The 21187-nt window shown below is 44.6% G+C and overlaps 2 protein-coding genes across 2 annotated transcripts; both read right to left on the bottom strand.

Moving 5' to 3' along the window:
* Positions 1-7756: 7756 nt before the first annotated feature.
* Positions 7757-12478, bottom strand: C1H11orf97 (chromosome 1 C11orf97 homolog). Its single transcript, XM_086614052.1, has 3 exons — positions 12388-12478; positions 11607-11711; positions 7757-7896 (listed from the first exon to the last, which is right to left on the bottom strand). The coding sequence occupies exons 1-3, from the start codon at positions 12476-12478 to the stop codon at positions 7757-7759; spliced, it is 336 nt and encodes a 111-aa protein (XP_086470178.1).
* A 5249-nt stretch (positions 12479-17727) lies between these two features.
* Positions 17728-21097, bottom strand: ANKRD49 (ankyrin repeat domain 49). Its single transcript, XM_086614061.1, has 3 exons — positions 21061-21097; positions 20137-20407; positions 17728-18684 (listed from the first exon to the last, which is right to left on the bottom strand). Exons 2-3 carry the CDS (start codon positions 20392-20394, stop codon positions 18226-18228), a joined length of 717 nt encoding a protein of 238 aa, XP_086470187.1. The 5' UTR covers positions 20395-20407; positions 21061-21097; the 3' UTR covers positions 17728-18225.
* Positions 21098-21187: the final 90 nt, after the last annotated feature.

A 21187-nucleotide genomic window follows, 5' to 3' on the forward strand; every position in this document is an offset into this window, starting at 1 on the left:
ATCTCTGTCTAGTCAAGTTTCTATTTCCATTGCTCGAAGATTTGTTGCTATGCCATTCCAGTTCCAAAACGTAGCCAATTACATTGATGACGCCAGGCCTGATCCTGCATACGGTAAAGTCAACACAAATGTTGGCATTAATCCAAGGTTTAGGAGATGTTTCAGGACAACTCAACATGGAAATCTTGATAAGCCAAGTAGGGACAAATTTGAAAAAAAAAAAAATTGCTTTCTTTGTGAAGACGAATAGCAAGAGTTAGTTACTTTTGATTTTTTGCAGTCTCACAGTCAGCTGCGCTGCAATGGCATCCATTCTAATTCCGAGACTCTTGTCATATGGGAACAAATCTGCTGAATTATTTAGCATGAGATCAAAACAAGGCTTTCTGCATTCACCAACTCACCATCAGCTAAAGCTCTACACTGCCTATTGAAGAAGGCTATTTCTGAAATCCACTGTAAGTTGCGACGGTATATACAGCATGGAAACCCAGTATTGTAACATTTAAACCCGGTATTATGACATTTCCTTTTGTCTTATTATGGCAAATAAGGATTAGATCAATTCAGGGCGAGAGGACAGTAGCCTAAAATGTTTCTATGAGTAATACTGTCACCGTAAGTTCCTTTTCATGTTACACCTGCCTATGTGGAGACTAAAAAAGTGTTTACATTTACACATTGTGTGTAGTCCTCTAGTTCAAAAGTCTTTACAGAATTTATATCTAGAGCATGATGAAACCTGTTTCTAAGGCATATTTTAGAATTTTTACAAATTACAGATCCAATTGTTTAGTTATTGCTATCTGTTCTTCAAACCCCTCACGATGTGGGAGATAGCACAGAAATGTATTTTAGTTAGGTATTCACCATAGTCACTACTGAAAGTAACAACAGGAGTGCCTTCATCTAAGGGTCTAGCAGCCTCCCAGAAATTTTGGCGTAGTAAAATTACAAGCAAGATGTGATGTGTTGCTGTAGAGTGAGTGATACAGGGAGTGATCTCACTGTCAGTACCAGGGTTAGAAGTCAGATGTCCTCAGACCTGTGTGTAGGTGAGCAGTTTCTCTCTGCTTTTTAGTATCTCGTTTCTCTCCATAAGAAGAAATACCGCCTGGCAGTAACCTACGCCAGCTCCGGTTTGCCTCCTTTCTGCTGTAAAACGCAGCGTGTCCACGGCACAATCACAATCAACTACTCTGTGCTGGTAGAGTTTTGTCAAGCAGTTTTGTCCACTCTGACTTGGCAAAAACTCCACAGATATCACTGGGAAGTACAATGTGATGAAGTTTGTGTATCGTTACCAGATGCCTGCAGATGTTCTAGAAGGAACACACTTCATTTTGTCTGCTTTGGAGGTAAACCAGCCCAGTGGATAGCTCCATGGACTAAGGACCACACAGACTACTTGGTACTGTGTACTCAAATTGGGGAACTGTGTGGTTTGACTGCTCTGTGGAAACCACAGTAAGCTCCACTGTTGCTGACAGTCAGGAATTTAAAATAAAATGCTGGCTGTTAGTAATGAAGCTGTTGCAAAATAAAAAATATTTTGCTTTTTTGAAGGCTAAATGTTTGCCATTTCTAACAGCAGTAAATGTTTTCACCTAGAGCTTCCCAGCTGGCTTCTTCTTCTACGCTGACTCACTCTGTTTTGTCACACTTGGGAAGTATTTAAGCCTAGAAAAGTCTTTGAACTTATTTGTCAACTGTCTTGCAAACACTGTTTAAAAAGTACTGCAAGATGTGGTTGTGTTTTCAGACACAGCTATCAAGCCAGACATTGTGTCAACCAGGGAAACCTTGTGGAGTTTTTTATCCTAAGAAAGCATGATCAGCTTCAAAGAGTAGCAGGCTGCTATCTGGTACCAAAGTGACACTAAGAATGACTTTGAAGTCTCTTCTTCATAAATAGTCCCCACCGTTTCAGTGCACATTTTTGCCAAGTACGAACCTAAATTCAGTATGAAGAAGAGTGATAAAATTGCACACTGTATTTTAGCATAAAGTTTAAATGCCTGTAATTTGATTACCTAGTGTTTCATATTCAGGATTATGATCTTTCTTCTTGGAAGTTTAAAATTCTGAAATATCACCAGAGATAAAAGATTCAGTTGAAAGTTGATGCCTGCCTCATTGGATGAACAGCTTCTGGAACAGACAAGACCACGTTATTGCACATGCAGCAAATGTGATGTTAAAATATTCTACCTGACTACAGTACCACTTGTGATGGTGGGCAGGGTTAGATTAAAACTACGTGAAGCTGACATTTCCAGGTCAAGGCGCAGGCATGAACAAATGTGCTGTGCACACTGTGGATGGAGGATCCTGTCCCAGAATGCCCTTTGACCTTCCATTGCAGCACACATCTTTGTTGTTCACCAGTGTAGACCAGAGCCAAACTCAGAGCAGAAAACTTTCCCACCAAAACCATGTGATCAGGGGGCCTACAGGATAGCTGGAGAGGGACTTTTTACAAGGGCGTGTAGTGATAGGACAAGGGGCAATGGGTTTCAACTGAAAGAGGGGAGATTTAGGTTAGATATAAGGAAGAAATTCTTTACATTGAGGGTGGTGAGGTACTGGAACAGGTTGCCCAGAGAAGTTGTGGATGCCCCATCCCTGGAGGTGTTCAAGGCCAGGTTGGATGAGGCTTTGGGCAACCTGGTGTAGTGGAGGATTTTCCCTGCCCATGGCAGGGGGGTTGGAACTAGTTGATCCGTGAGGTCCCTTCCAATCCTAACCATTCTATGATTCTATGATTCTGTGATCCTCAGACACTTTGACATGCCTGTGTGCACCAGCAAGCCAGAATTTGACTCTGTGGATATTTGTTAGCAGTTATCATGGATTTCAATCTTCCTTGTTTTTTTGAAGCACTGGACTGCATCTTACGCAGCAACAGTGGCAGAGGCACTCATGTGCAACTAGCCCTGATGCTCTCATTTTACACCCTGAGCATTCCCCAGGCCAGAGGGCAAGGGTTTGTGGCAGAGCTTTTCTTCAAACATCTTTGAACCTCAAGCATTGAGGTGACGTTTCAGTCTAGGAGACAACACTAGCTCTAGTTTGAAGGAAACCTCCTAAACCACCTATAGTCTAGTTATGGGGCTCTCAACACCAATTTCTTTAATAACTTGACCCCCTCCTATTGTGCTTCATTGCTTGATAACGTAGACTCAGCCTTTGAAAGATGTCAGTGTTTGAACACTGTTATTAATATGTGGAAGCAATGATAACATTTGTCTTTTGAAACAGTAGTGTTCAGTCTGGAAAGGAAATAAAAAAAATCGAAGAGAAAAGGGTAGCTGAACAGTTAGACAGTAAAAAGTCACTATGATACAATATGAGCACAATTAATTTAAATTACTTGACACCCCATTTAATGAGATACTATAAATATCATAGTAATATTTATAATATTACTATAATATTATGCAGTGTTATGATATTTAAACAAATTGCATTGTTTCATTCAAATGAAAGATGAGACACATAAAAAGGTCATGAGCATGAATATATTGGACTAGCTAAGAATTACCCAAGCCTCGTAGCTGAAATAAAATATTCAGTAGAAAAGATCTAAAAGACGTATCACTGTTGTACAACGCTGCACAAAAAAGGAAGAGGGAGGAAAGGAGCAAATGAGATTCACAAATCTGCCTTTGTTGCAGCAAAACTGAGCTAGTGAAGGAATCCAGGATAGACCCAGAACGTCTTTTCATTTGGAAAATTGTAAAACAAGACCATGAAGAAAAATTACTAAGAATTAGAAAGCAGAGGGAGCGGAGTAGAATAAAAATGAAGCAAGGAGCAGAAGTGAGATGCAACAAGCTTAATCAAATCCTCTATCTGAAAATCCAGTGTTTTTTAAACATTATTGTGTGGTTCATGATCAAATTTGCATCTAAAAAGTGAGAATAACATTTTCAAAAGCAGCTACTCCTCTAGTGCCTCAGGTGCAATTTTCGGTGCCAATTCATTTGGAATTCAAATGGAAATGCTAAAAAGAGTTAGCTTGGAGCCAACTAATTATTGCCTTTCTCACTGATACCAGTGAAAATAAACCCAAACTTTTAATGTCAGAGGAGAGTTCCAGAAAATCAAAAATCCCATTTCATTCATAGATAATCGTGAAAAAAGCAAAGGAAAACAAAGTCTAGCTTTGACTGAGACTCTTCGTTTTTAACAATATTCAGTGTGGTTTAGATACTTCCTCAGGATCTGCGAGCCACAGAAACCAATCTCATCTCCACTTCTTAGGATCACACCTTAGGAAAGACGTGAATTACCAGTCTGAGGTATAACTGGGAATAGGGAGCTCTTCAACTCTAATTATTCTAGAAATATGGCAAAGACTGATCATTAAGTTAGATTGTTGAACACAATGACAGGAAATATCATGCCTACCAACCTGGTTCACCACCTCCTCACTTGATCGTGGGTTGTCATCTCCCTCCCCTGTCACACCTACTTATAGTTCTCCTCCCCAGGCTGGCCAGGCAAATGATCACTCCTATGTATTTCTCATGTTATCACAGCACTCAGGAAACCGTCATGGACCCTTCTAGATATGGCGCAAACACAGCTTTTGCCCCACTCGTTGAGGTGAATCTCATCTCTTCCTAGCAGTTCTTAGTCCTCAAAGAGGGGACATCCCATAGCCATAAAAGCTAACTCCCCATTTTCAGCACCAGCTGTGCAAACAATAGTTGGCCTACAGGATCCATCCATTCCTCCAGCCCTAACCATCTGGGCACCTATGTCTTTGACTCGCCCTACAGCAATGGAGTCATGCTTGGTACACCCCATGTCTCCCCTGGCAGTATCGTTGGTGACCATGTGGAAGAGCAGCAGGGAGTAAAAGTCTGAGGCCCAGACAAGACTCAGCATGCTCTCCACATCATCCCAGACCTCGGCCCCCCAACAAACCTCCACAGGCAGCATGTTGGGGCAGCAAATGAGAGCTTCCATCTTCCTCAGCAGGGAGTCTCCAACTGCTATCACACTTCTCTTCCTCCTGCATGGTTCAGGCTCAGCCAGCTCAGAGGCTTTGCTGGAGAGAGCTTCCAGTCTCTCGTCTGCTACCAGAGCACTGAAGCTATTCTGTAGCTGCAGATGTCACTCCTGTCTCTGGTACCTCCTCCAATCATCCATGACCTTTCAAAGCTATCTTTTGTTCTGGTTTCATACAGTACCTAGAAGGATCCACACCTGTTTCCTAAGTGGTGTGATAATACAAAACAAACTAATGATCGCTTGGTACTACCTCACTGTAATCATGGTTAAGAGTGAGAGTTAAGAGACAGGATATTTAAGGTTCCATGCTGCCTCTCTGGTTCTTTGACACTACGATAACTCTTACACATATAGAGACATATACAGGGAGGCTTATTTATGTTAAATTTTATTAATCAGCCTGGATATTGACTCACAAACTCTTGGCTTCTGAACTGCTTGGTTTAATGAACGAACTCAGCCTGAGGCATTTTAAGGCACCTCTTCTGTTGCGTTACAATCTTCTGCTGGAATTTAGACTCACTTTGCCACAGAGAAGCCTACGAAAATGTCAAGTTTCACAGTAGCACATTTTTGTCAGCGAGAACATTTTGTAATCTTTGGATTGTGACATCTTCATCACTGGATGAAATATGGATCGGGTTTGGCTACTACAACATCTAATAAAAAAGCAGTACGAGGATATGAATAAAACAACAACAAAGAGGAAACAGCTCCCTCTTCAAGCAGAACTTTCCTCAAAATCTTAGAAATACCAATCTACACTTCCAAAGCAGCTACTTATTTTGATGTTTGATTTGATGCATCGAAACAGGCTCAGGTCTTCACAGCACCAAAGTTCAGCAATCTGTAAAAAAAGAGGATCCACTGTAAGGATGGACAAGACACCACATAGTGAGCCCCACAAACCACTGGTCATTTTTAGGGAAAGGCAGTAAAGGGGAGAAGCAAAAATAAATGCATTAACTTAAGTAAATTCGCAACATGAGTGTACATTTTTTTATTTTTGCCTCTTCTACTTATTTCTCTTGCATCTTTTTCATAATTTCTTTCAGTTTGGATCTCTGTGGTGCTGAACTGTGTTCTCTTCTCTCCAGTTCTCTTCCAGAGTTCCTGACCTTCATTCTATTTCTCCTCCTTCATTCCCTTTGTCTGCGCTCTTCCTTTTCCTTTTGCTGGTGTCTTGCCTTCTGGCACTAAACACACTAGGTTCATCTTTTATCTAGAAGCCCCTCTTTATTTTTTTGTCCATTTCCATAGCCTGTACCTACTCCTTCTCCCAATAAATGTATTACCACCTCATTTCTTCTCCCGATCCTTACGCAGAAGAGGGTGTGTGAAAGGAAATGGTTTGGTGAGTACAGGAGCTAAAGCCAGATTCCTTCCAGTTTTTCTCCTGTCTTGTTTCTTTTCTGCCCCCCCTTCTCTCATGCTACCTGGCTATTCTGCTGCAAAACAGGCACTACAGCTAGTGAGGAGAGCACCGATTGTCTCCACCAGCAGTCCTTAGGAATGAAGGTGCATCTAAATTCCCAAAGCATAGCCTACAGATTGCATAAATTTCAGCACCTAAACAATTTGAATAAACTGCTGTGTTTTAAAGCTGCGCCTCTCTCACAGATCTTAACAGGAAATGGAGGGGATCAGGATCTTGGAAAACTCTGTGTGCCTTCACTAGAAGCCTCAGGTACATGAGCTCAGCCAACGTCTCCAAATGCTGAGGCACTTTGGTTGTATTTTCTATGGTGTGGCTAAAATTTTATTGGTTTAAGTACATTACCAGAAGTGACTGCAGTTAATACCTAGCATAGATTAAGCCTGCTTTATAATCAAAATATTCCTACAAATACTACTTCTAGAGTAAAGGCAGCCATGGAAGAAGGCTGTACTGGTTAAACACTTCTTACACTAGCAATAACTTAATTCATGCAGCTGTTGTAACCAAGATCTCACTATCTTCAAAGCTCACGAGATCGAGATAGGACGAAAGAGGTGCCAGTCGAGCAGCTAGTTGTATTTTTAAACCATTAGCCCCCAAGAACATGAGAAGAGGTTTCATTTAACAGCAAAATATGCTGAGTTAACATATTCTGCAAAGCTGTGTGTTTCCTTAGGGTTGGAAGCTCTCACCTTCCACTACAAAGTTAATATATTTCACTGAAAGAGAGAAGGTGGGCACATGGAGCAGACTATGCTAAAATCCACCAGCTCATAAGGAACAGATCTGCTCCGCAACAGCCACACTCCACTGACTGTAAAGAAAGAAATCCATGCCCCAAGCACCAGCTGACCATTGTAGGCAAATGTTAAAATGCCTGACATTTCAGGAGGTGTATTGGAAGGAGAACTTTTCCAGCCATTTAGTTAAGGTTGGATGTTAAGAGAGGCAAGTAAGGTTCGTTATGTACACAAACCCAACACTCACCACTGAGTAAGAAACAAGTGATTATTCCACTCTATTAGAAAAGGTTGCGGCATATGAAATAAGGTCACTCAACACAGCAGTCCTAAACAGGTTTCTTATGCAAAGACCTCAAGTCTGTTGGCTGCTTAAAGGCAGAGGAGGGTTAGTTCTGCAGAAAGACGCCCAGAGGTGATTACTATAAGACCATATAGGTAATCTGATAAAAAAAACCCGAACAAAACAGATCTACAGTCCTGTGAGATGTCTATGAATTACAAAATAGTATCACCCTGCAATTACAAAATGAGGTGTTATAGTGAAAGTTTCTTACTATTGACTCTTACTTTTCATTCCTGCATGCCTTGAGTAGAACCGAGGGTGTAAAAGTAAAACGTTTCTGTTCTGTGATGCTGGTTTCAGGCTTCCAGTGGAGAAATTCTTTGCCACATTCCAAATTCCTTCCAGAGCCACTGTTAATAATTTGTCAAAACAATACTGTTATAACTGTTACTTCAAGTTGTTTTAGAATTAATGTAACTTTTAATTGATGGTCCCTTTGGTCTATACAGTAATTAGAAGTAGTTAAGCAGAACACTACAATCTTCCTTCACAGTTAATGAAGAGAGATTGACATCTTCAGAGAGCAATTCAGATTGCTAAAGGTATAAAATGCTCTCTTGCTGTCTGTAGAACAATTTAGGACTACTAGGCTCCTAACTGAAGCAGGATGCAGCTGATCTATTATGTATAAGAAACAGCAGTGATGCATCCAGCATGATTTATTGGTCATACTGGAATACCAAATGCCCTCATAAAAAGACAGCAGAACAACCTCCCCCAAAACAAAACAGAAAAAAACAAAACCAACACCACCAAAACACAACAAAAAAGCTAATTTATTTTGTGGAAAGGTTACAATTTACTAACCATCTAATTTATGTAAACCAATAAACTTACTAATAATCTAAACTGTGTAAATCAGTAATCATCCAACCCGACAATTGTTGTTTACCAGAGCCCAGGCCACTCAGGGAGCATCTCTAATTCTCCAGATGTATACAGATGAAAAAGGAACCAGGTACTTACTGAACAACCTGTACACCAACCTATTTGACCTTACTAAACATACCATTGTTATGCTGTGCATATAACATGTTATGCTATACATAACATTTATACATTGAGCTTGTTATACATCCATATTATACATTCCTGTAACTAATTTTTTGGTAGTGTTTCTGTATTATCTTTAGTACTTTAAGCCTTTGCAGCATACATTTCATTGGGGGACTCCCCAGAAATCATGAGAACATATATGGTGGCGTCCATTCATACAATCGAACTGAAATATTCTAGACAATTTTGATCCATCGGCAGATGAACGCAGTGAAATAGAGTTGGGTTCAGCTCTTAGTGACTTTAGACAGATAAGCAGCTTGAACCGACCGGTGTTAACATCTGCAATTCAGCCACTTGTCCAGAACCCCTTTACAGTCAATGGGAAAGGAACAGGCGCTTTTAGAGCAGGACACATGCAACGGTAGGTATCTAGGACAAGCCAGAATAATTATGTTTTCAAAGTGCCTTTTTCTCTCCATTTACTATAAACAGAGCCTACATAAGTAGTTCATTTGCAGGTTAGTGTCGTAACTGCCTAAGGAGCCTAATCACAGTGATGGAGCTGCAGGTTCAAATGGTCTTTATATCTGATAGGATACTGATTACGTCATCTAGTTTATGTACATTTCTGTCTGTGAATCCAACTGCTTTAAAATCATTTGGAGTGAGTTTAGACTTGAGTCTCAATCCTACGTAAGAGAAAACATAAAGACTTCTTTCAAAGTTTTCAAATTTGGACACAAAGGCAAAAATGTCCTTATTACATTTGTGGAGGATGTAATGATCAGAATTACATCATTAGTGGGGGGCTTATTCCAACAAAATGCAGCTTAATATAATCAAGTAATAGCTTTATTCTGTGGAAGAGGATGTGAGGCTACAGAATGGGAATTGTGTATTGTGGAACAAGGTGTCATGGTTTTAGGAGTAACAGTCAACAAACAATTCAAGGTCCTAGTGGAGGCTGGAACTAGATGATCTTTAAGGTCCCTTCCAACCCAAACCATTCTATGATTCTAGTGCTAACATTAGCTCTAATGTAGCTCTAAAATAAGTAGATGATTCTCTCTCTCTGCAGGCTACTAGTGATACAAATACTGAAATACCATGATCAGATTCGGTATTCGTATTTTAAAAGATAAGGTAAAACATTTGGTGAGAGTACATAAAGAGACAAAATCAAATATATGTGTATATACCTTCTCTGGAAAAAAATCCTGGATACTTCAAAAGGCTCTATTTTATATCCAAGAAAGGCGAGGAGCTGATTCATGCAAATCCAAATTATTAATCAGGATTTTTTTTTTTTAATACACCAACCACTAGAACAAACCAATGAGGGAAGCTGTGGAATGAACAGCTTTACTCAGTGGACTGTACAGAGAGGTACCTAATAAAATACAGCAGCTTGGCTGATAAAGGCCAAGTAAGACCTTGTAGCCAATCAGATAACATGATCTATCCTTAAACATTAGAAACTTCTGAAAATTAATTTTCTACAATTAGATGAATAGATCTTAAGGCTGCAAGAGTCCACCAGCACGATGTAAGTTTTGTCTTACATGAGTGTCATGGTTTAACCCCACCAGCAACTAAACCCCACACAGCCACTCGCTCGCCCTCCCCCACCCCCTGGGGAATAGGGAAGAGAATTAAAGGGGAAAAGGGAAAGAGACTCGTGGGTTGAGATAAGAACAATTTAATAATAATAATAATAATAATAATAATAATAATAATAATAATAATAATAATAATAATAATAATGAAGAATATATAAAAATTATAATATATATAAAGAAGTAATGCACAGTATAACTGCTCACCACCCAGGGACCAAGGCCTGTCCCATCCCGACAAGCAATCTCGAAACAGATAAGTTCCGACACCGCAATCCCAGACGAGTGAAAGGCCCAAAATGAGCGAGAGAAAGACAGAACTCCGAGAGACTGAGAGGCCGCAAAATCCCTCAGAAGAGAATGAAACAATTCTAACTTCCCAGGCAATCCTCATCTATATACTGGGCATGATGCTGCATGATATGGAATACACCATTGGCTAGTTTGGCCCTCAGTCCTAAATCTAAGTTCAAATCATAAGGGAAGTTGTGGGCCCTTTGTCCCGGCCGTGCTCCCCTCCCAGCCTGTTGTGCTCCTGCACACTGGCAAAACATGGGAAGCTGAAAGGTCCTTGATGACTCAGCACCATCTATAAACATCAGTGCACTGTCAACATTCTTCTCATAACAAACCCCAGACTAAATCCAAAACCGAGAGCTCTTCTAGCTGCTAAAAAGAAAAACTGTGTCCCAGCCAAAAGCAGGATGCTGGGTCACATGGCTTCAGGCTAATTCCTGCACCAAGACTAGCAAATGAGCTTGGACAAGGGCTAACGGTTTAAGTGCAAAATATTTAAAGTGCGTATTAAAAATAGTGAATCTAAGTTATCTTTCTTAAATTGCTCCAGCATTAAGTTCTCTTTTTGTTAAACCCCTCTATTTCTCCTCTGATCTTATCTCATTTTTACCTACAGTTCTCATAACTTCTAATAGTTTAGCTAGACCAAACACCTTGCTCCCTCTTAGACTTCCATTTCCTCGTTCGACTACTGTAATCAAGTGTCTCCACAACCTTTAACTGCCTAAACAGAGTGATTTTCTAATAATATTAATTGTTTTCCTGCTCTTTATTTACCCTTATCATTCCTACCTCAATTCTTTCTTTTCACCACCAACTTCGGTTTTGAACAGCAGAAGGGGAGAAAGTATTCTAACTACAGCACTTTTTTCAAAGAAAAAGGTAACAAAACCTCCCTACTGCTTGGTATTTGTTTCTGTTTTATTAAACTGATAGATCATATGGAACAATCCATGATTTCTCATATCAGAAAAAAAAAATGTAATAAAGACTATATTCAATTCTTGTGTTTCTAAATGTTCCCCAGGCTATTACATAAATGTTCTGGGATTTTTTTTTAAACTAATAATTTTGCCACAGTTCCTCAAAACAAGGTACATTTCACTTGCCCTGACAAACGCTTGCCATTTGCTGATAAAAAGGATTACCTGTAGCTGGGTGTTTAACATGGAATGCTTCTTTCCTAAAATAAAGCTCTTCTTCAAGTATTTCTTTAACTCTTCTAGATGGCTCAACGTATACAAATTTCTTCCCTGTTAGTAAAGCATATTACAAAAGAACCAATTATTTTAAACCTCCTGAACGCTAACACGCTTTGCCAAATGTGATGTCATTTTACGCTGCTCTGTCTTTGACACGCTCGAAAACGAATCATTTATAAATACGTGGTGCTGCTCAGCCAGGCCCTGCTCAACATGGAGTGATTCCACACAACGGGACCACGGTGGGTCAATGTGAACGGGGAGTGCTGGTGGGCTGCAGCGCGGTGAGGTGGCTCTCCCATCCAAGGCCACCCCAGGGCACTGGAGAAGACACAGCCATTGTGTCTCCCCGTGGCAAACAGCCCTAGTTGGGGCCGAGCATGGAGGAGGTCTCCAAGCAGATGTCCTCGCTGAAGGAGGTCTCCAAGGAGCTGATGAGGGGTTAAGGGACCTCATGGCGGCAGGGGAGTCCGTGCCTGAGAGGGCTCTACCCACACCCCTGGGTGGAAAGGTGCGCGAGGCCGAGGGAAGCGAGAAGCCACCAAGCAAGGTGGCCGCGGGGGATCAGTGGGGACTTGAGGGGGGAAAGGGCTCCGCTCCCCCGGGGGAACACGCCGGGGGGCCGGGCCGGGGCGGCAACGGAGGCCGCAACGGGCGGAGGGGGAAGGGGGAAGGTGGACGGTGAGGCGGGGCCCCGCCGCCGGTCCGGGAGAACCGCCGCGCTCACAGGGCTGCCCGCCTCCCGCCGCCTCGCCGCGGCCATCGCTGCCCGCCTCCTCGGCCACCACCGCCGGCTGCTCCTCGTTCGCCGCCCTCATGGCCGCCGCCGCGCACAGGCAGGTAGGAGGCGGGCGGGCCGGTTGCCGCAGGAGCGGGGGCGGGCGGGGGCGGTCGCGCTCTGCCCCGCAGGGTGCGCGGCGGAGCGGCGGGCAGCGCCCGGCCCGGCGCGCCGGTGGGGCGGGCCGCGGGGCACAGCAGGGCGCGGCCCCCGTGCCCGCCCTCCGCCATGTTGGGGCTGCGCCTCGGCGGGGGCGCCAGGTCCTGAGGCATCGAGCCCGTCTCCTCCCGCAGCCCTGTGCCGGCGGGACAGACCGCGGCCGCCATTTCCAGTCATACTGGGGGTGTTTGACCCCTTCTGCAGGCCCGGGTAAACAGCGGGGGTGGCTCTGGGCAGGGTGTGGCCAGTCGCCATCCCAGGGGACAGCAGGCCACAGCCACCTCAAGCCCGCTCGTGGCACAGGGCGGGTGACAGCTCGAGGTGCCATTAACAACTCCATTTGTGTCCGTCGGCATTACCACCCTCCGCAGCCAGTGCTCACAGCACGGACGCTGTGTGCCCCTGTGGGATGTCACCGCTGGCCTGCCTTGTGGAAGGATGGCTTGTCCTCCTGGCCTGGGGCAATGGCAGACTAGTGGAACTACAGACAGAAGAGTCCAGTTTGATCGGATGGGTGATGTCCATCGACTAATACTCAAAAGTACCAGTTTGGTTTTAATAATGCTTTTCATAAAATGAGGCATAGAATCATAGAATGGTTTGGGTTGGAAGGGACCTTAAAGATCATCTAGTTCCAAGCCCCCTGCCATGGGCAGGGAAACCCTCCACTCCACCAGGTTGCCCAAAGCCTCATCCAACCTGGCCTTCAACACTTCTAGGGATGGGGCATCCACAACTTCTCTGGGCAACCTCACCACCCTCTGAGTGAAGAATTTCTTCCTTGTATCTAATCTAAATCTGCCCTCTTTCAGTTTAAATCCATTGCCCGTTGTCCTATCACTACACACCCTTGCAAAAAGTCCCTCTCCAGCTTTCCTGTAGGCCCCCTTAAGGTACTGGAAAGCTGCTACAAGGTCTCCCTGGAGCCTTCTCTTCTCCAGGCTGAACAGCCCCAACTCTCTCAGCCTGTCTTCATAGCAGAGGTGCTCCAGCCCTCTGATCATCTTTGTGGCCCTCCTCTGGACTCACTCCAGCAGCTCCATGTCCTTCTTGTGCTGGGGACTCCAGAGCTGCTCTCAATCCATTCTCTGCCCAGCCTGTAGTTGTGCTTGGGATTGCCTCGACACATGTGCAGAACCTTGCACTTGGCCTTGTTGAACTTCATGAGGTTCTCACAGGCCCACCCCTCAAGCCTGTCAAGGTCCCTCTGGATGGCATCCCTTCCCTCCAGCGTGTCTACAACATCACACAGCTTGGTGTCATCTGCAAACTTGCTGAGGGTGCACTCGATCCCACTGTCCATGTCATCAGCAAAGATGTTAATAGATGGTCAGTCCTCCAGTACTGACCCCTGAGGAACACCGTCACTGGTCTCCACCTGGACATTAAACCGTTGACAGCAACTTTTTGAGTGTGACCATCCAGCCAATTCCCTATCCACCGAGTGGTCCATCCGTCAAATGCATATCTCTCCAATTTAGAGACAAGAATGTTATGCAAGACATTGTCAAATGCTTTGGACAAGTCCAGGTAGATGATGTCAGTTGCTCTTCCCTTATCCATCAATGCTGTAACCTCATCATAGAAGGCCACCAAATTAGTCAGGCAGGATTTGCCCTTAGTGAAGCCATGTTGGCTGTCACTAATCACCTCCTTATTTTCCATGTACCTTAGCATAGTCGCCAGGAGGATCTGCTCCATGATCTTGCCGGGCACAGAGGTGAGACTGATTGGTCTGTAGTTCCCTGGGTCTTCCTTTTTTCCCTTTTTAAAAATGAGGGCTATGTTTCCCCTTTTCCAGTCAGTGGGAACTTCACCAGTATGCCATGACTTCTCAAATATGATGGATAATGATTTAACAACTTCATCCGCCAGTTCCCTCAGGACCGGTGGATGCACCTCATCAGGTCCCATGGACTTGTGCACCTTCAGGTTCTTTAGATGGTCTCAGACCTGATCTTCTATAGTGGGCGGTTCTTCATTCTCACAGTCCCTGCCTTTGCCTTCTGTGACTTGGGCTGTGCCGCTGGAGCACTTGTCATTGAAGACTGAGGACAAAAAGTCATTGAGAACCTCAGCCTTCTCCATATCTTGGGTAACCTCTCCCGTTTCCTTCCTGAGAGCGCCACGTTTTCCCTAGTTCTCTTTTTATCACTGACATACCTATAGAAGCTTTTCTTGTTGCCCTTGATGTCCCTGGCCAGATTTAACTCTATCAGGGCTTTAGCTTTCCTAATCTGATCCCTGGTTGCTTGGATGATTTCTCTGTATTCTTCCCAGACCACCTGTCCTTACTTCCACCCTCTGTAGGCGTCCTTTTTGTGTTTGAGTTGGTCCAGGAGTTCCTTGTTCATCCATGCAGGCCTCCTGGTGTTTTTGCCTGACTTTCTCTTTGTTGGGATGCACTACTCCTGAGATTGGAGGAGGTGATCCTTGAATATTAGCCAGCTGTCTTGGGCCCCTCTCCCCCTCCTAGGCTTTATCTCATGATATTCTACCAAGCAGATCCCTGAAGAGGCCGAAGTGTGCTCCCCTGAAACCCAGGGTGGTGAGTTTGCTGTACGCCCTCCTTGCTGCCCTAAGGATCTTGAACTCCACCGTTTCATGATCACTGCAGCCAAGGCTGCCCTTGAGCTTCACATCCCGCACTAGCTCCTTGTTGTTGGTGAGAACAAGGTCCAGCATAGCAGCTCTCCTCATTGGTTGCTCTATCCCTTGCAGAAGGAAATTATCATCAACACATTCCGGGACCCCCCTGGATTGCCTATGCCCTGCTGTGTTGTCCCTGCAACAGATATCAGGGTGGCTGAAGTCCCCCATGAGGACCAGGGTTCGTGAATGTGAGGCTGCTCCTATCTGTCTATAGAGGGCCTCATCCACTCTGTCTTCCTGGTCAGGTGGTCTGTAGCAGACCCCAACTACAATGTCACCCGTCCCTGCCCTCCCTTTAATCCTGACCCATAGGCTCTCAGTTGGTTCCTCATCTGTCCCCAAGGGGAGCTCCACACACTTCAGCTGGTGTTTGACAGAGGTTGACACTTCTTCCTCATCACCCCTGCCTGTCCTTCCTAAAGAGCCTGTATCCTTCCATTCCAACACTGCAGTCACAGGATCCATCCCACCACGTCTCCGTGATGCCAATAAGGTCATAGCCCTGCAGACGTGCACACATCTCTTAATTCCTCATTTGTTCCCCATGCTAAGTGTGTTTGCATAGAGGCATTTAAGTCATGCCTCTGACGAAGCTGACCTACTGGCTGGAATTCCCTTCTGCTGCACTTCAGGTGCTCTCAGCTTGTCTTGATCAAGCCTGATCTTATCCCCCTCCTCCTTCACGTCTAGTTTAGAGCCCTGTCAATGAGCCCCACTATCTGATGACCAAAGATCCTGGTACCCCTTTGAGAAAGGCGAGTCCTGTCTGGTGGCAGCAAGCCTGGTGCTGCACAGGCCATCCTGTTATTGAAAACGCAAAATTGTGGTGGTGACACCAGCCACAGAGCCACGTGTTAACAGACTGGGCACATCTCCTTCTTCCAGAAGTGCTGACCAGGGCTTCTAGAAAGGCAGGTGACAGATACCCTTAGTAGATGATTGATCAGAGCATCAGATGTGAGCCAACATACCCGAACCCTGCTGCTACTGCTGTTACAAAGGTGCTTCAGCTCAGTTGGTGGTGTCTGGAAGGAACTTGGGATCACTCAGTAAGGCATCTGCACAGGACAACAAAGTGTTGTCTTACAGCTCTCGTATTGAGTGACAGTACTTCAGGCCTTACATTCACTTTTCAGTTCGGTTAACACAGAGGAGCAAGTTTCTCCACTCCTAAATTATAGATGGGAAAGTTGAAGCTTCAAATCACACATCATTCCATGACTATGGAAAAACCTTTAGTGTACTAATTCCCAGGTGAGACACCACTTTACAGATCATCTGCTGGGCTGAGAGTATTGCTGAAGTTCTACCAGTATCCTTCTAAACCACTATTGATAAAAAAGTTCTACCTGCTCAGAATAATTGTTTTGAGAAGTACTGTACTAATACTTAAAACCCCTCACTCATTAAATACTTGCATTTAGTAGTGATTTTTGTCCGAAACTTACACTTGAACCAAGGTGGGGGAAAGAAAAAAAAAAAAGATGGGAAGTGTACTTTACTGGACCTCACAGCTAAATAATCCAGAGATGTTGATTCTTCAAAAGAAGTTGGAAGATGGGGAGATCTGCAGACTGGTACAGCTGATGTGAACAGTAACGCAGGTAACAAACTCCCAAATCAACTCTGAAAATCACAGAATTTTTCACTTGCTAGCAGAAAGGCTGAAGACGCTGTTCTGACAAACGGAAGCAGCAAATTATTTTCTTGTGGAAATGTATAGCATTAATTAACATTTTTCTGCCAATTTAAACCAAATAGTGCTCAGACCTGATAAGGATGTCTTCACTGCAAACCAGTGAAATTCCTGCTGGCCTGACTGCAGAGCGAAGCTGCCCTCAAGTGTGCGCTAAAAGCCTCAAAATCCCATGACACAAGCCAACTGAGCCACCCTCACCACCTTGAATTTGGTTACACGACAGCAGCCAAATCCATCAGAACTTTTGGAAGCCCAGCTCAGATGTGAACGCCAGGATTAGAAATACAAACTAGTAAAACGGTGTCAAATAAGAAAATAAGTGAAGGGTCTGGAAATAAAGGAATTTTGAGGAGAAATACCAGTAAAGCTTTTAACTATGCTGATGTCCTAATATTAAGTCGGAATGACGCATTCCCTTCAGGGATTCAAAAGTGGAAGAGAAACACTGTTGAATGTGTCCTTCAATAAATTAGCTGTAACTAAATCAGACACAACAGTATGTTGGCTGTTTGTTCTCATAGAGTTGAAGTTTACTTGTTCTAATTAATGCTATATCCATGACATTAAAACTTTTACTCCTCAACTTTATTTGCAAAGGAAAAGTAAACAGGATCTTCAATAGAAAGTAATTTCCTTGAAAAGTACAGGAAAAAGAAATAAACCAAAACTACTTTATCATCCTATGAATAACACTTTTGATTTATGAACAGGCGACTGCATTGATAATTGAGCTTTCAAATAAAAAGGCGACAACAAAATACTCAGGGTTAAATATTTTATTTTGTAATAAGCCTTACACCAGGTTCACTAAACATTTTGTGTATCACCCAAATAAGTTACATTCATTCTGAGCTTTCATGCAGTTTTAAAAAAGTTAAATTTCTCAAAAAATAATTTTCAAGTGAGCTGTAAGAAACTCTGCATAACCATGCCAGAATTCTTTCATCTTTCACATGAAGTAAACATTCCAGTTTTCCCTCCTGCGTTGACAGGACGGATCAATTACAAAAGCCCCTCCAAGTTTACACTAATTAAATGGAGACCCACTGAAATTACTGAGACTTTCTGAATACCTGCAACAACAGTAGTAACGCTTCCAAATATGAGCGAGACCACTGAGGTGAGCTGCAAGAAGTGACGTTTTGCCTGAGAATACTAAAGTATCTTAAATGAGAACCTTGTGGCAAAGGGACAGACCACCACCCACGAGCATGCAGGACGCTGTATTACAAAGTAGAGGCAGCAAACCTCACGTTCACACGCTTAACCATGACTTTTCAAGGGGACACGGCGTTGATGCAGTCTTCTACTATTTCAAAAAGGTAGTGATAGACATCAGTCCTCCTAGCAATGTCAAGGGCCGTTTCATCCAAGTTGTTTTTCAGATCTGGTTTCACGTAGCGGTTCATCAGCAGGAGCTCAAGGGTTTCTCTGCTGTTTTTGTTTCCTGCGGCGATATGCAGCGGCGTCAGCAAACCGTTGGTCTGCGCGTTGATGTCTGCGCCCTGCTGCAGTAAGAACGCGGCCACTTTCGTGTTGTTCCACTTACAGGCGCTGTGCAGGGGCGTCCAGCCGTCCACTGTCTGCGCATGAACGTCTGCCCCTTGGGCCACCAGCTCATGGGCAATGTCCAAGTGCCCGCTGTAGGCAGCTCGATGGAGAGGAGTGTACTGATCCTCATCACGAGCGTTAACTGGAGCCAGCTTTTCGGAAAGGAGCCTCTTCACTGTACTCAGCTATTTAAAGGAAAACAGGTAATTTAATACAAAACTCTGCAAACAAGATGTATGTGGTTTACTCTTCTGAAGTTTTAGGACAAAACAACTTCTGTCAGTCTCAAAAATTTCAGTGCAACAAGAAATTTTAAAATAAAACCAGTTATTTTTACTTTGTTACTGGGTGGGTTTTTTGGTGTGGTTTTAGTTTTGTTCTGAAGAGATACAACATGAACCGTCTGGTACAAAAATACACAGTCCCAGTTCCTCCCACCTTGGAGCATTTAGCTGCAATGCCTTAGGAGTACCTTTGCCTTAGACTTTCTCCCCTTTCACTGTGAAGACATAAGTGCCTCCACGGGGCTGTAGGTGGAGCGTGTGTGTGTAAGAAAGGCTACTAATGAAAATAAATGTACACAAGGGTGCAATAAGGCAGGTGGCCAGCAGGTCGAGGGAGGTGATTCTGCCCCTCTACTCTGCTCTCGTGAGACCCCACCTGGAATACTGCATTCAGCTCTGGAGTCCCCAACACAAGAAGGACATGGAGCTGTTGGAGCGAGTCCAGAGGAGGGCCACGAAGATGATCTGAGGGCTGGAGCCCCTCTGCCGTGAAGACAGGCTGAGAGAGTTGGCGCTGTTCAGCCTGGAAAAAGAGAAGGCTCTGGGATGATCTTATTGCACTCTTCGAGTACTTAAAGGGGGCCTACAGGAAAGCTGGAGATGGACTTTTTACAAGTGCGTGTACTGATAGGACAAGGGGCAATGGATTTAAACTGAAAGACGGCAGATTTAGATTGGATATAAGGAAGAAATTTTTCACTCAGAGGCAGTGGAACAAGTTGCCCAGAGAAGTTGTGGATGCCCCATCCCTGGCGGTGTTCAAGGCCAGGTTAGATGAGGCTTTGAGCAACCTGGTGTAGTGGAGGGTGTCCCTGTCCATGGCAGAGGGGTTGGAACTAGATGATCTTTGAGGTCCCTTCCAACCCAAACCATTCTATGATTCTGTGATAAGCTACACACAGGAATCTCGGTTCTCTCCCCCTCACTGCCAGGAATAAAAAGGTTTTCCCCCTAAAGAGATAGGAAAACAGTCACTCATTTTTTGCATATGTAGCTTTTGAGAAAATAAAATTTCAGACACGCCCTCCCCACTCCAATGAAAAGGCTTACTTGCCATGAGGACAGAGCCTGGCATGCTTTCAGTTTGTACACATTTAAGAGCAGGGCTTTTCTTTTAACTTTGAACTACAACCAAACCCTTTGTTCTGAAAGCTAATTGATCCAGAAATATTTTAGTGTGTGTGGGCTACAAAGGGAGATGTTTTACACACAGTGGTTTGCAAAACTGGATCAAAAGAGTTCTGAGAGAGAAAGGAAAGTGTTGGTGAGTGTTTGTTTGTGGAAGAAACTATTGATATCTGGTGAAAAGAACGTTCTTGTCAGCGATACATACAAACAGAATAAACACCTTACCCGATTGTTTTCAGCTGCCCAGAGTAGCAATTTCTCTGGATGTTTTTCCATTTTTTTTTCTTGCATTTCGTACCACTCCTCACTTCTTTCTTGTTCATCATCGTCGTCATCAGACTGTCCTGACCAACAGCTCTGAGTTCCTACAGGAATCAAATGCCTGTGCGTCTCCAGCAATTCAAGTTGGTTAAAATTCTCCGTAAAGTCTTCGAACTGCTCGCTGTCATCATCATCCTCATCGAGTTGTTTGCCTTTATTCATTTTCAGTTAGCATCTGTAAGTAGCAGACATACGATATTTATAATAACTTTTACTGTTATCGGTGCACTAATTGTCAATAAAAACATTGGATGGATGACGCCAACATCAGCAACACCACGGACAGCAAAACTCAAAAGCAAACTCAACATTCTTCCACTAGACTGGTCTTTGCCAGCTCTTCCAGAAACCCGACGTAATATCCATGCAGGAAAACCGGTGTTATCCCAATCCAGCAACGGCACGCCGTGCGGGACCGAGTGGGGGTCCTTTATAGAGAGCTCTCGAAACACTACGCATTTTAGAAACAAAAGATTTGGAGAAAATACCGGACTCGAAAGCCGTATTCCTGCCCCTTTCCGGGAAGCCAGCCCCGCCCAGCGCTCCTCGCTGCTCTCCCTCTCCGCCTCGGGCCCCGAGCGACGGCCGGGCGAGCCCAGCTAGGCCCGGCCCGGGAGCACCGGCCTCGCTCCCCTCCGCGGGGGCCACCACCCACCCCAGGGCCGCTGGTGCTCAGCAGGAGCCCGCCCCGAAGGCACGGGCCGGCACCATCCCTGTTCCCCCGGCCCTGCAGGCAGGGGATGGCGTCCCTCCGGTCTCCCATCCACGTCCGCCACCCACCTGACCCCGCTTAGCTTCGCTCGTGACCCGCCGCACCAGCGAACGCACCTGCCGCCTCCGCCACCGGAGCGCTCCAGGGGCGGGGCCACCCGCCGCCGAGCGCACGCCCACCACCCGCCCACCGAGCGCTTCCGGCCCGCGCCCGGTAGCGGATGTGACGCCGGCGGTTGCCGGG

Source organism: Tauraco erythrolophus, chromosome 1 (assembly GCF_009769465.1).
Source record: "Tauraco erythrolophus isolate bTauEry1 chromosome 1, bTauEry1.pri, whole genome shotgun sequence".
In the NCBI taxonomy this organism is placed as follows: Eukaryota; Metazoa; Chordata; class Aves; order Musophagiformes; family Musophagidae; genus Tauraco; species Tauraco erythrolophus.

Bases quoted from the DNA above. Each gene is read 5' to 3' on its own strand.
- C1H11orf97 (XM_086614052.1), bottom strand. From the start codon at position 12,478: ATGAGGGCGGCGAACGAGGAGCAGCCGGCGGTGGTGGCCGAGGAGGCG. The intron at 11,712-12,387 runs GTGAGCGCGGCG...CTTTACTAACAG, and splicing joins GGCGGGAGGCGGGCAGCCCT to GGAAGAAATTTGTATACGTT. The intron at 7,897-11,606 runs GTAATCCTTTTT...AATTATTAACAG, and splicing joins TGTTAAACACCCAGCTACAG to TGGCTCTGGAAGGAATTTGG.
- ANKRD49 (XM_086614061.1), bottom strand. From the start codon at position 20,394: ATGAATAAAGGCAAACAACTCGATGAGGATGATGATGACAGCGAGCAG. The intron at 18,685-20,136 runs GTAAGGTGTTTA...TCCTTTAAATAG, and splicing joins GGGCAGCTGAAAACAATCGG to CTGAGTACAGTGAAGAGGCT.